The 14,680-nt window shown below is 42.6% G+C and overlaps 1 protein-coding gene across 1 annotated transcript in view; it reads left to right on the plus strand.

The window, feature by feature from the left end:
- Positions 1 to 219: 219 nt before the first annotated feature.
- Positions 220 to 14,680, plus strand: part of FAM160A1 (family with sequence similarity 160, member A1) — a gene marked incomplete at its 5' end in the record, with an annotated part of 15,236 nt that continues 775 nt past the window's right edge. Inside the window, 6 exons of the mRNA XM_010141988.1 lie at positions 220 to 387; positions 3,953 to 4,032; positions 5,465 to 5,652; positions 6,138 to 7,178; positions 10,409 to 10,587; positions 10,876 to 11,014. Coding sequence (XP_010140290.1) covers positions 220 to 387; positions 3,953 to 4,032; positions 5,465 to 5,652; positions 6,138 to 7,178; positions 10,409 to 10,587; positions 10,876 to 11,014 — 1,795 coding nt within the window. The remainder of the gene's footprint in view (positions 388 to 3,952; positions 4,033 to 5,464; positions 5,653 to 6,137; positions 7,179 to 10,408; positions 10,588 to 10,875; positions 11,015 to 14,680) is intronic.

Genomic DNA, 14,680 nt, shown 5'->3' on the forward strand with positions numbered 1-14,680 from the left:
CTAGGAAAGCAAGACAGGTAAAAAATGGGTTCAAAATGCTTGAGAGTCACTCAGAAACATGATTGTTGCAAACATAACAGCAAAGACCTCAATGTTTCTGTGGCGGAGATGTGTATGGAGAGCTTAGGGTACATGCCAGGAGTACAGTTGCAGAGGATGGGTGGATGGATATTTTGTGTGTGCAGTATATTTCTGGATTTACGTTATTTTTGCTTGCAGGTGACTGTGGAAGAAGTGATGACTACTACTGCATACCTGGATCTCTTTTTGCGTAGTGTTTCAGAGCCAGCCCTCCTCAAGATTTTCCTCCGTTTTATTTTGCTGCACCGACATGAGAATGTGCATATCCTAGATACACTGACTAGTCGAATCAACACGCCATTCCGGGTAAGACAAGCAGGAGTGAAGTTCAGGTGCTCCAGCATGGATGTAGGTTAAATGTTAAAGTGGGAGATTCCATATATTCAGTGGGTATCTATTGAACTAGGAATTTTCTCTCCTCACGCAAATGTATGATTTCTCCACAGCTTCAATTTTTTTTTTTGTGTGTGTGTTTGTGATGACATTTAGCTACCACTATAGTAAGTTGAAAGTTTGTGAGGTAGTTCCACATGTACAGGAGATGGGAGACAGGGAGATGAGGGCTTCTGGAGGTCTGGATTCTGTTAGAAGATTAAAGGTAAACTTGGAAGCGTTTTTATTCTGGATACTGCTGAATTAGTGCTGCCACGGATAACTCACCCTGGGACTTACAAATATGCTTCTGGTGTTTTTTGATCTTTGGAGTTTTGCCAAGCCACAAACATTTTTAAATGGTCCTTGTGGAAGACAACGGGAGCCCTGTAAGGATGTCTCCAAATTGATCCAAGCTATGAATTGCAGTATTGCTGATGTATTTCTCAGGAATCAAGCCTGTATTATTGTGGCATGTTTACTTAATTGTGATGTTGCCGCTTTCTTTGATTAAAAGAAGGTGCTTTCTTGCTCAAGAGATCAGGTTGCGATCTTTGCCTTCAGTCCCCTGTGAGGCTCATTTGCACTGAGCCTCTTCTCAGCCTGGGCACAACGCACCACAGTGACAGAGCACTAGCTGACAGCCATAGTGGAGTTTCCTTTTCTAACAGTTGGATCCTCGGGCAGAGAAAATGAGTACTTGTTGCGCTACCCTCTGAGCCTTGCTTCGCTGGCAGTCATGGCTGAATTTTGTGTGATGCACGGCTTCATGGATGAAATCAAGAGTAATGTTTTAGTGCAGGTACCAGAGCAGCCAGAACACCAGCGTATGTGTGAAATTTGTTCTGAAATGTGAGTGCATGCAAATACGGATATATGCTGCTGTTAATGCATCTCTAAGATGGATTAACTCTGAAAACTGAAGCAGTTTGTCAACAAAAATGCAAATGCTGTTGTCTCCGCTAGTCATTAATTACTGTTCCGTAGGCAAACAAGATGGGAATTGTAAAGAATTCTGCAGCCCTGAGCATCCCAGGATCTCAGCCAAATTGGTTCTGTGATACTAAATGAGTTTTCTGCAATATAGCTTGGCCAAGTACAAAAGCCAGAGCTGCAGCCTTCTGTGTGTTTCTGTAGCACAAAAGCTGCATGCATTATTATCGATGAAAGTACTTATCAATAATTCACAGGGCTAAATTTATGACAGACAGGTGGCCAAAAGGACTTGTAAAAATACTATCCTCTTTGTCTCCTGAGCGTATTTTAGATATTTTCTTTTTACAAAATACAGAAATAGACTAGTTTTATTTATTCAGATGATTCCTGATCTGCAATATGGTTGCAAAGACAAATGAGTGATGTTTCCCTATAAACAGGAAAATCTAAGGCAGTAGCAGTTTTTTTGAACTTCCACAGTATGAAGAAAAGTTAGATTTGTCTCTCAGTAAATTTCACAGAGGAAATGAGATTTCCTGTTCTTCCCTCAAGTCTCCCAGCTAAAACACACCTTTCTTCCAAGGATCTGACTTCTTCCAAAAGCTTGTGAAACTCTTCAATTCTGCCCCTGTGTTCCTCTTAAGAGCTCCAGTTCTGGTTATTTCTTCCTCTCTTGCCCTTTTACTTTTCCCATCTATTTCTGTAGACATGAGGTCTTTGACTAACTGTTGGCTCTTAGTACAGTGGACAGCGGTGGAAGGGCAACAAGTTTGAGCTCTGCTTTGCCTCTCAGGAGGCCAGTTCATTTCTCTTCTCTCTGCTTATTCCTGTTATTTTGTCCTTCTGTGGGTGTTAGTTCAATGACCAAACTAGGTGAGGCAGTCCGAGAACCTTTTACTTTTCAGAGACTGTGAAGTGAGGTTTGCAGGAACTTTGCTATTTAATTGTTTCACTGAGATACCTACCAAGTAAGGGAAAATACATGGGAGTATATATATTTTTCAAGAAATCTATGCATTCATCCGGTCTTGGTCAGCATGGACAGTGGATCGTATTGTAGGGGAGCTGAGTCACTCATCTGAAAGAGAGAATTGGAAATGGTGAAACAGAGTCTTTAAGTTGACATTCTTGAGAAAGCATAGGCTGGAGAGAGGTGCATAGCAATGAGCTGTTGCAAAGCTAGAAAAGATTGTTTCAAGAGTGGGAGTAAAGGGGAGTGACTGCAGAGAAGAGGAGGAAATTCCATCGTTTGGAAGAGAAGCCGTGCCCAGGCAGGATGCTGCATTTAATCCTGAATGAATTATACGAGATGTTTAGTGACTGAAAAAATGAGGTACAGAAATATCTGCAGCTTTTTCCTTATTTTGTCCTAACCCATTCCTTTTGTTAGCATCTGAAAATTGCAGTTTAATGCATTAATTAATATAGGGAGAGGCAAGATTTAAACACCAGCTTGCAATTTTAGGAAAGGGACATCTTATGCTAAGTAATTCTCACAAGTGTCAGCCTGGTCCTGGAGCCTAAGCCAGCTCTGAGATCTGCTTCCACGAGAGCAGCACAGGAGAATGTGCCCCAGGAAATATGCCTCATGAGGTAGGGAGATAATGGCGCTGTGCTTTGTGAAAACCACCAAAGCTTACAGTTCATGCTTCTCCCGTTTTGGGCACACTGCAGTCTAGCAAGACCCTGGCAGGTAGAAATACACTGTACCATTTCCTTGAAAGCGGTGTATGTCAAATTAGTGGTGAAAAAAGCCTGTAGAAGTCCATGTTTCTAGTCTGTCCTGAAGCCCGTGTGAAAGCAGGGTACCTATCACAGAACGGGTATGCTTTTTGCCTCTGCTGAGTGTGACTACTGAAATACCTAGTTATGGGTATGTTTGATCAGACTTTTGCCAAAAAGCGAACATGCAATTCCAGTGAGGAATCCTATTATCCTTTCCTTTCTCCTGGTTTCACAGAAAGGATCTTCATGCCTTGATGTAGTGCCCAGCTGTTCAAGTGACCTGTAATGGAGGGATTAATACTCTCTATGGAGCAGATTCTGACAAAAATGACTTGTCTAGTGCTGGTCTACGTCAGTACATTAAGCTACATTTATGGAAGCATTCAGCTTCCTAATGTGCAGAACACTAATCATTCCTTATACGTAAAGCAACAGAAACTTTTGGTGTGTAACTTTTCTTTCAGAAAAGACTTTTTAGTTGGTTCGAATTATATGTCAGAGGTAAAAACTAACACAGTGTTAGTAACTGGGTTCCGTTCATGTTGAGTTAATATTATGCAAATGTGTTAATTTAAAGAATGGTAAGTTACTGCTGGTTTTGAAATAGCAGATTTGAAGGAAAATTCAGGATTGAATTTTGTTAAAATGTGACATGCTATGCGTATAGCTCTAGAAAATTAAAAAAAAATTTCCACTGGATGTTGATAAAATGAAATTTCATGCTAACAGTGTCTTGTAAAGCATGATGTTTTGTCAGAGCCGTTTAGTGATGTAGTATGCAGGAAAGATTGGAAAGGTACATTCTGGAAAAAACCTGACAACGCTTATCATTTTCCAGCTCTGTGTGGTCTCCTTGGCATTGTTCAGAACACTCATTGGCTTGCATTGTGAAGATGTGATGTTACAGCTGGTTTTAAGGTAAAGCCCAAACTCCATTTTTCCATCCTTCATCTTAATTCTGCGACATACAGTCTCTGCCTATGGATGCAGAGCTGGAAGAGAGCTCTCCAAGAGAGCAGAAATCCAAGCAACTCAGAGATTAGAATACTCATGGTCCTGCCAAAAGCCTACCAGACCTGAAGAAGTGTGATTTACATCATGTGATCTTCAGGAGCAAGAGATTTGTCTGGTGACTGACTTCTATAAAAATGAGAGAAGTTAAGAATATGTTTATCACCCTCAAACTGCTTATTCCCTGCTTCCTAATGAATAACTCTTCTCTCCTGCATGTTTTCTCTGGTGTATTATATACACTGTGATACAGACCTGTATACTTGTTTGCAGCTTCCACCTTCTTTCTTGTTGTTTTCTGCCTTTTTGATTCCTCCCTCACCGAGAACATTTCAGGTTCCTGAACTTTTGTAGGTAGATCATGTAATGTACTAAATACATTGATTGTTTTTGCTTTTAACTGGAGGTTCTGTGCATTTCTTCAGAATAATTTTGGTGCATGTGTTAGATGAAAATTGAGTATTTCTTGGGAAATGTTGGTGTAATTACATTAGGCTTTTAGCACTGTAGATCACATGAATGTTTCAGATATTGTCTGTCTCTCCACCCACAGGCATTAAGGTGAAATTCCCTGTGGCTCTGGTGGTTGTGCCTGGGAATGCTGTAAGGATCTCTGAACCCAAGTAGCTCTCTAATAGCAGTAGAGTGCTATATTTAATCTTCTTTTTGTTTATTTAGGAGTCCTGTAGAATTTATTTGCACTTTATTAAGGGCCTGAGTGGTAACTGGACTGATGTTTTGCCATTTAAAGTACTCTTAAAAAGTTGAACAAAAGTGCTCCTAACAAGTTAAACACCAGACTGATTCCTCCACCCCTTGTACTCCCCATAGCTTATTCCCTCCTCTGCCTGGAAGCTCAGTTTGATCTACCTTGATGACCCTTTCCCCCTTTTTTTGCTCTCTGCTTGCCTAGCAAATGTAAACTGGCTCTCTCTGAATTTCCCAGGAAAATTAAGTAAGGCTTCTGAGACAGAACTCATTCATGGTGGGACCAAACCACCCGGCTGGCCTTTGGCACCTGCTCATCCCACACTTGATCCATTGTTTCTTACAGCAAGATTGCTCTAACCGGCAAGAGGATTGTTCACTTCCCTGTTCTGATGCCACTGATCTCCTAGCTCTACTCGTCTTGACAGTTCCTCATCTAACTGTGACTTGACAAGATAAAGAGTTAGGGTTTCATGCTCTTCAGAGGTTTAGAACATGAATCACTGTCAAGATTATTGTTACTATTTCTTTTAATTTGGAGAGGGCAGGAAGGTGCGAAGGGAATTTTGTATGTTGTTGCTTTCTCTAGTGTGAAAGGATGATGAAGTAATGCTGGACGCTGCTGTTTCAGGTATCTGATCCCATGTAACCACATGATGTTAAGCCAGCGGTGGGCTGTGAAAGAGAGGGACTGTTATTCTGCATCTGCTGCAAAACTGCTGGCCCTGACGCCAGTCTGCTGCTCCACTGGTATCACCTTGACACTTGAAAGCCAAGGAAACGATTACATTCTATGGACAAAAGCAGCCCACACTAAAGGTGATTGGTGCGCGGGGGAAGACTAGATCACGAACTGAGTTTGATTTGGTAACAGCTCGTGGGAGGAGGTGGGGAAGGATGGGGGAGGGAGAAAACAATAAACTGGCCAAATCTGGACTGGAAAGCTTATTTAATTCTTCCACGTGTCCAGGTCTGCTGAAACCTTCTTTTAACAGCTATCTCACTTCACTATGCATGCATGAGAATGATGTACAGATACGTGACAGCAACTCCTGCTGCTTCAGTGTGGTCACTGTTGTAAGATATGAATGTGGGCTGGTCTCTCAGAAATCTGTAGTTACAGATCTGTTTTGGCAATAAGAGCCAGTCATATATGCTGATGAGCAAATCTTTTAATCTTTATGCTTTGGTCTTCCTGCCTTATTGGATGGTTAGAGCTAAAACTCTACTTGCCATGTCTTAGGGGCTTGCTAGAAAACTTTTGGTATGTTACTCATGGTATGAGTAATTTTCTTTACTTTCAGATTCTGATAGACACTTTTCTGAATCTACTTGCGTTGTGGATTATGGAAGAGCTGTGGACATCAGCTACTTGCAGTACCTGGGGGAAGCTCAGGAAGCCATCCTTCAGTGTCTGAAAGATTGTAAGGTTTGGTCTGCCTTGTATGATGGTGTAAACCCTGATCCAGACACCTTTATCCAAACGCTTGCTGAGGAGAACAGTACAGATGTGGAACACCCCATGTTTCGGCTCCAGCAAAGGACACCTAGCATGTGTAGCTCCTCTCAAGTAACTCCATCTGGTGAAAGGATGCAGTTGGAGTTAGAATGGGATGATAGCTATGACACGGGGATTTCTCCTGGTTCTGATCTGAGCTCACCACGACCATGTGATGATCTGGGAAGCACAGAGATGCAGCCACCTGCAGAGTTACCAAAACACCTTCAAGAAATGAAAAAAAATGCCATCATGCTCATCAAAGGATCTTACATAGAGGAATCAGACTTTCAGGATGATGTTATAGTTTACAGATTATATGCCCAGAAGGATACTCAAGATGGTGACAACTCCAAAGAGAAAACTTTAAATGCAGCCAGAGAACGTGAGATCCAAAGCCAGACTGTAGTCAATAGGCCTCGTGCAAAGAGCCAGCTGGAAATGGACTTGGATGAGCACAGTAAGAGAAATTCAAGCTTGACTCAAGGTGCAATGAAAGAACAAATAAACCAGAAAATGACTGAGATTGATCAACAGCCAGACTTAGAGCTGAAGCTTTCTCCTCAGGAGGCAGATCGTAACTTAAGCGTAGGACTGCTGAGCACAGATGGTGAAGATTTCATTGCACAGTATGACAAAATTATTAAGGAACTGGATCCAAACAGTGCAAGCTTGGAGCAACAGAAGTTGGATACTCCTGACCCGGTCTCTCCTGTGGAAGAGGAGGAGGACTTTGAGAATTTCTCAGCAGACACCCCTTCTACAGAGAGTGTGTCATCTCCCTTTGGACCAAAGGAGGATGTTTCTCCCAAGCATGCTGCGAGGAGCCAGAGTGCTCCATTTACAGGTGGAATGTCCTGTTAACAAATACAGGAAGGCATGTTGGTTAAAGGTGGCCAAATGAGGTCACACTGTGGCACACAGTGCAAGCATAGAGCAAGGAACCGTCCTGGCACTAAAGAGGGTATAGCCCAAAGAGCTGAGACCAGTCCAAGAGAGTGTGAGAGCAGAGCAATCAGCGCGGTGACAGCAAATGGTGGTTGCCTAAAGGCTTTTTTGGCTGCCTTTTTTTGTGTGTGTGTGTGTGTAATTGTTTAAAATCTTGACCAAGGGTTACGTTGTTTGTATGTGAGAGCACCATCACTCTAGAGGGAGCTTTTGCAGTTGAAAGGGGATTAGAGTAACTGTTCAAATATGCAGAGCCCAGGTAAACAGCTGGTTTTTCTGGTGGCTTTCCTCTCTGATGCTGCGGACGTGGTACCACGTCGCCGGTATTTTCCTCTCTGCCACTTCCCATTTCAACACGCGGTGGCAGCACTGGTGCCACGTCTGTAGGCTCCTCGCTCCATGCTCCGCTGCCCTGGCACCCTCTTCCTGCGCGTTGGCCAGGTCTGCCCTCCCGGTTGGTGTGCTGCTCTGTCCTGTGCCAGGCACCGCTTTCAGCTTGGTCTCCGCAGGTTCTCCAAGCCATTCAGGAATGTCAGTGCTGCTGGAGGGTAGAGCGGGCTTTTGATCTGTATTTGTACAGCTCCTTGCGCCGCAGGCTCCTGATCTTTCATTAGGTCTCCTAGATACCGCAGTAATGCAAATAATAAAGATAATAATGTATCTAGGTTTCCTCATCCAACCCAAACCTCTGTAAGATGGCTTCTTGCTCATTTGAAAGGAGAGGGAAAACATTAGTTCCCATTGAAAAGCAGCCTTTTTTTGGTCAGCTGTGGCCGGCGTGCCTGACACTGTTTCTTAATTGAAAAATTCAGCCTGTTTTTTCAATCCAGTTGCTATTTTTTGCTATGGTGGCAATTTCCTTGTACCAGAAGCTAATCACATTCAAACCTTTCTGTTTTCCATTATCTGCTGTCAAATCTAAGTCAAAAAATATTACTCCTGTCTCCCATTCTTTATCTAGTCCCTCCTTCCATTTGCTTCTTTCCAAAATCCTCCACCAAAACGAGCGCCCCTCTCCCCCAAAAATCCAAAACCAAAAAAACCCCACAAACCATAACCAAGCAAAAGAAAGGGAAAAAGAAAAAAAAAATGAACAAAACCAAAAAACCACAAAAAGCCTTGCTGTTTAGGCTCTTTACCTTGCTTTAGCGGAGATCTTGGTGATTGTAAGGAAGGAGGTCCTCATAACAATACCTCAGAAATGTTAAGATTGCTGTGTGTCTCAAATATAATACAGCATTCCACATTAAATTATTATGTTCGTAGATGTGTGTGATGAGGTTTTTTGGTTGCTTTCACTTTTTTACTACTTTTTTTACTTCTCATCTATTTGCCCTGTTTCTTACGAGGCTTGCAAACTCTTCTTAGTTCCTCTGATTCTCATTGCAGTAACTTACTGGGGGGGAAAAAAAAAATCACTCTACCACTGAGGAATATATCATCGTAACCTCTTTTGCAGAGGCATACAGCATTTACTACAAATAACTAGCTTCAGCTTTACCTGCTCAGTTTTGAAGTCTGACCTAGAAGGGAGACACAGTGATATATCTCAACTCCTCCTGCCATAGCCTTTGATACCGTAGCGCTCAAACTGCTCTGTGGTCCTCGGGAGCTCTGTGAATATGTCTCTATGAACATGAGAAGGGAAGCAGTATGTTATGTTGAGACCTCAACAAAAGGTTTACCTGGGTGGGCAGGTGGGGCGGGAATTCCTGCATGCACTCTGATGGCTGACGTGGTGGTTGAAAGGTGGCACCCACATAAAGCCTTGTCAGCGCTGACCCTCCTACCTTTCCTCTTGTGAGTGGAGCTGTGTCAGCGTTAGCCGTGGTAGATCAGCCTCAAGGGAGCGCTTGCTTTGTACTCATGGTTGCTATAAAACGTGTTAGACTTCAACTTTCAGTAAAGCTCTGTTAGGTGAAATGACAATGTCGGCTCTTCTGATTTGAGTCTCACTGTTGCACTGGTGCAGGCTTGCCTTAGCCTCTGCCATAGTTTACAGCAGGGATATTGTACTGGGCTAAACTATGCCCAGGTAGCTCGAACAGCAGCCGTTCGCTAGCTGAGGAGAGCTGGAATGGGGCTGGATTATGGCCACCTGCTTGTCCCTAGAAAAGCCAGTGGCATGCCTCTTGTGCTGGGGACTAGGGTGGGATATTCAAGGGTTGGCAGTGCTGTATCTCTGTCACCCAGGGATTCTTCTGTGTGGTTCCCTAGCTTCTACAGAGCCAGAATAGTGTGGTAGGACTGGGTGTGGTGTGGGACAAAGGATGTTTCTAAGACTTTGCCTGTGATTGGGTCACTCGTACTGTCTCAGGCATCTCACCAGCTGTATTGTCTAAGGTTATGCAGTGTTTGGTTAGGCATGCTCAGCCTTACAACAGTTTCTTAGGCTTGAGCACTAAGGGTTTCTGTACTTCCATGGTAAGTGCTTCTGTATTTCAGTAGTCATCCTGCAGCATGAACACATCAACTAAAGCTACTGTTTATTGGTGAAACTTATATGATAAAGCCTATGTCTACCAGTAATTTTGCTTATGAATCTATTTTAATGTCTCCCCTGCTTTGTGCTGACTGTTGGCAGTACTGAAAATGCCTTTTCTTGTGAACTATCACAGATCTTGACTTCTGCTTAGAGCAGCATTTTCCTATTTTCTTCGGAACACCACAGGTTTTTGAAGACAAGAAAGCTAGCTCTAATTTACTGACCCCAGTCCTTATGTAGAAACAGGAGTGAAAAGGGCAGATTCCATTTGCACTGAAACTAGTGGTGCCATTCTGATTTAACTTCAGGGGGAATAGAACAGTAGACCATGATGTACTGGGCTAAATCCTTATTGGCACATGTAAAGTAGAGTAGTTATGCCTGTTAAATATGCCATTAATGTAAACTAATTGGCTAGCTAGCAAAGTGCTTCTAATCATGAAAGCTTTTAATGCCTCTGTTAAGTCTATTTTGTCTGTTCAGATACAGTTTGGTTTTTCTCTCTGCTGGCTTTAATTAGCATGTGGGAGGTCTAATTTGGTTGGTTATGATGATCAAAATTCCTTTTAAATGTGTATTTCCTGGATTTTAGGATTTTTCTTCTGTGAAAACAAAAGCATTGGTTCTGGCTTCTTTCCTTGCAGGGCCGTTCATCAGCGTAGTGCTGTCGAAGCTGGAGAACATGCTGGAGAATTCCTTGCATGTAAATTTGCTGCTTATTGGGATTATTACTCAGCTGGCAAGTTATCCACAGCCTCTTCTTCGCTCCTTTCTGCTCAACACCAACATGGTGTTTCAGCCTAGCGTGCGGTCGCTATATCAGGTATGTGACCCCAAGCGCTAGTTGTGCCTATTGGAACAGTATTTTTGGTGTCTCATTAAACCTTCCATTAGCTCTTTTCAGTTCCACCTGTTGCTTTCCCACCTGTCTGAGAGCCTCTCATCTCATTTCGATGTTTTAATTACATTTGTGCAAAGAACTGTAAATTCTGTATGACCATAACTTGTTGTAACTATTTTAACAATGCAACGAGAGAAAGCCTGAGCCATCAATCTGTGGCTGCACTGGGAGCAAGGGAGGAAGAAGTAATTGTTATTGTTGTTTTGGCAGGTGCTGGCATCTGTGAAAAATAAAATTGAACATTTTGCTTCCATTGAAAAAGACTTCCCAGGTCTTCTCCTGGAGGCTCAGCAGTACTTGCTTTTTCGTGTGGACATGTCTGATGCCACGGAAGAATTGCTAACCAAAGGTAAATGTTAACCACGCTCAGAGGAGTCCTGGGTGCAATGGCTCACCAGCTAACTCTCCTCTTCTACAGAATGATTGAAAGTGGGTATGGTGTGTTGTGAACATTGTTAACCAGATGTGTCCTTCTGACTTTAAGCTGATGATGGTCAGTAGGCCACAGTATAGGGAACTATTTGGATATTCTTTGCTCCTTAGAAGCTTTTAGTTGCTACAGAAAATGTCTGTTCAAAGGAAAAACAAAATCAGCTCTTGGCTCGCTGTCGGTTTGGCCGTAAACAAACTTGCTTTCAAGGCACGAGGTGAGATGGCATATGTGCATTTCATTTTATTTTTAGCCTGACCTTCAGCTAGTCATTGGTTCTTTTTTGATAAATGTTAGGGAGGATAGAAGTCCAGAATTAATTAGTTTCTGCAGCAATTGAGTAAGGTTTCATATCATGGTCTGACCTCCTACTGAAGGAGACAGAAAACTTCGAATGTACTTTCTTGAATGAAAAACAAAACAGGAAAAAAAAAAGGGGGTGGATGGGTGTAAAAGCCAGGAGACCTTGAGAGCAGTGGGAAGTTAAACAGGCGTCATCCCAACAAGACGGCTTTCCAGGGCACTTCTGTAACATCTGCTGCTTCTCAAGCCCAGAGCGCACCACCTCTGTCTTAACACTTACCAGTATTTACACGGCCGTGGGGGAAGAGACTGAAAATAAGCAAAAGGAAGAATCTTATGTTCTAAGAACTTTCCAGATGCAATCAGGCAACTGGTAGAGTTGGAGTCCTGCCCTGAGGATGCACGGGTTCTCAGTTTGCTGCTGAGCAGGCCATGTTGGATGCAGGTTTCCCTTAAGAGCTGACTTCCCACATCATGGGAATGTGTCAGTTTGGTGAGAGCGGTGACTGCAGTGATTGAGCTGACTCAGCAACAGGATTCAAGACAGACTGCTTACTCGCCCGTGGGAGTTTTAATAATCACCCACTCTGCCTATTCCTCTGTGAAGATGCTGATACTTGTCTTGGATTTCCGGAGGTGTGGAAAACAGGACTTTTTATGTGCCATTTTAACTGTCTTAAGTTTTTCAGGGCTCTGAGTAATAATTTACCTGGTTTCTGGTTAGCAGGGTATGTGTTTCTAAGGTTTGCAGTACAGCTAGTCCGTAAAATTATGATCTTGCTACGGCTACTTCTGAAAGAATTAGTCTGTAGAAGGTGCCTGCTGTAAAGGAGCTGTGTACTGCAAACGTCAGTAGTGTTTTAGGCTCTACATTCTGGTGCCATAGATTAGAAAGACTTAACAATTAGATGGTAGTGTAGCTCGCATGTGCGAGACGAGATTAGGAGGCAACATTTAGTCTTTTTTTCAGGTGTTGGCAAGAAGAACTTTTATACAATGCATTCCCAGTGGCATTTATTTATACTTCCTATTTTACACTTGTTTTCTTTTCTGGGCTTCACGGTTTGCCAAGTTGACTCATGCTGGTCGTTCTTTAGGAATTTGAAGCAAGGCTGCTTAGTCACCCTCTTGGTATATTTTCTTCTGTGCAGCAGCAACTTCTGCAAAAAAGGCCCCTCCTGACAAACAGGTGGAGTCTGGATAACTGCAGACTTGGTTCCCAACAAGAACTGGGGACGCAAGTAATCGAAGTGTAATTCTTGGGGCGAGTTGGCTCAGTAGTCCCATCAACCCGCAGTAGTTCATTATATTGACTAAGAAGTGCAAGGCAGGAACTGCTGCACTAACGGTAAATGAAAAATTAGGAACTCCTGTGGGATTTCTTTGTATTAGTTTGAATGCCACTGTTGAGCATCTTGCAATTAGCTGTTCTCTGAGGGTCTTTTTCCCCAAACAGAAGTTTCCCTAAAGCTTTCTCTGCAGGTCTGAGTGTAACTGACCTCCTACAGAATTCACACCTCAGAAACAGAAGCCAGAGAGTGGGGAGCACAAATGTAAAACCCAAACATTCCAGAGCATTTAATTTCTCTTGACAGCGATGGTCTCTGAGGGTGTTCAGGCAGAAGTGGATGATTTGTTATTTCCTGCTTGCAGCAGTACGTGGCTTCCTTACGCAGCAGCCTGGGCTCTGCTTAGATAGATAGAGCTGTCGTGATGTAGATCCCCTACAAAACACTGCCCTCCTTTCGGTGTGGTGGTAGCGGTATCTCCAGAGTGCTCATTTTCTGAATTGTATGAATCAGTTTGCATCCAGACTCCAGAAAGAAGTGAACAATTCTGGTCAAATTGAAAAAAAAAAAAAAAATTCCAATCTCTGGTCCCTAGACCAGCTTTCTGTACTTTCTTTGTTCTCTCTTTTTTTTTAATAAGCAGTTAAATCTAAATCAAAGTTATGTTTAGGGAAATGTATCAATTTTGATGCTTTTTGAAGGGAAGAGCTTAAAGAAAAGCTTTGACAGTATACTAGCATTGTGGTTATACTGGCTAAACTGTTGAAAAATCTTAAAATACTAACTATGAAACAATAAAAAAAAACCTTCAAGGAAAGCTCAAAACTTTTATCTTTTCATTGTAATTCAAAATTTGGCGTTTTTCTCCCACAGTCAAAATTTTCCACGTTGTACTCTGTCTCTAGTTAATAGAAATTTCTAGAAGAGCAATATGAATGAATTGGTAAGTCTGGAGTTGGAAAGGTTTTTTTTTAAAGCTCAAGATACGTACAGCTCTGTTAGATGATTAAGATGAAAATTTCTTTTGAGTGCTTGGAAGTCTACAGTAATCCCACAATGCCTTAGGAGTGCTTCAGGAAGGGACCACAAGCACAGAGCTGTCGAAGGGAGAGAGATTGTTCTCCTGCAGCAGGTGAGGCGTTCACCTACGGGTCTGCACACTGGCAACTGAGAGAGGTTTCAGAAGAACCGAGGTGCACCCTGAGACTGAGTTGTTTTGACATGAGCTGCACGCACTTTCAGGAAACCTCTTCTCAGTGGAGCGGTGTAACATTGGACTTACCTGCAGTATGTGAGTTACTATTACGGTCCTTTTTTTTTTTTTTTTAATGATTTACTTACACAGCTCATGAGAACTTGTAAGTTAGACAGGATTTGTTTAACCTGTCTCCTCTTCTGGCCTCAATGACATCTTGTGGCAGTGAGTTCTGCAGGTTAATTTTTTCTTTAAGTATTTATTTCCATCGGTATTAAATTTTGTAACTTTTTTTTTCACTAAGTTAATTATTGTCTAATTAAAGTGCGGTTCTGTGTCAGGTTGAAACGAGGAGCAATTCACTGGAATGTAAGTTCTGCTGTCGCTAGGATTCCATGTGTTCTGATGCTTGAACCCTTATCCTCTGAATTCTGGCAGCAGAGATAGAGCAGAGCACGTTGTGGTTTGTGCTTGCTCTTTTTTAATGTTTAGTTGCTTCACAGGGAGCTAAAGGTAAGTGTCGTTAGTGGGGCCTACAGCTGTAGAAAAATCAAAATTTCAACCTTTTTCCCTTTAGTTTCTAGCTTGCTTCAAACTCACATGGCCGTTTGGTAGCTCAGCTCAAACCCATTTACACGGTGATTTGTGGGGAGAGGATGGAGAAAGAGAGAGGAGTGGAGTCCAGTTGGTGTTTTGATCTGGGAGAGGGCTAGAGCACAGTGTGGCTTAAACAGAGACAGCCCTGCTGGGTCTAGATAGGTAGATTTTATCTGCTGTTTCACAAGGTAAATCCATATT

Source organism: Buceros rhinoceros, unplaced genomic scaffold (genome assembly GCF_000710305.1).
Source record: "Buceros rhinoceros silvestris isolate BGI_N320 unplaced genomic scaffold, ASM71030v1 scaffold18418, whole genome shotgun sequence".
Classification (NCBI taxonomy): Eukaryota; Metazoa; Chordata; class Aves; order Bucerotiformes; family Bucerotidae; genus Buceros; species Buceros rhinoceros.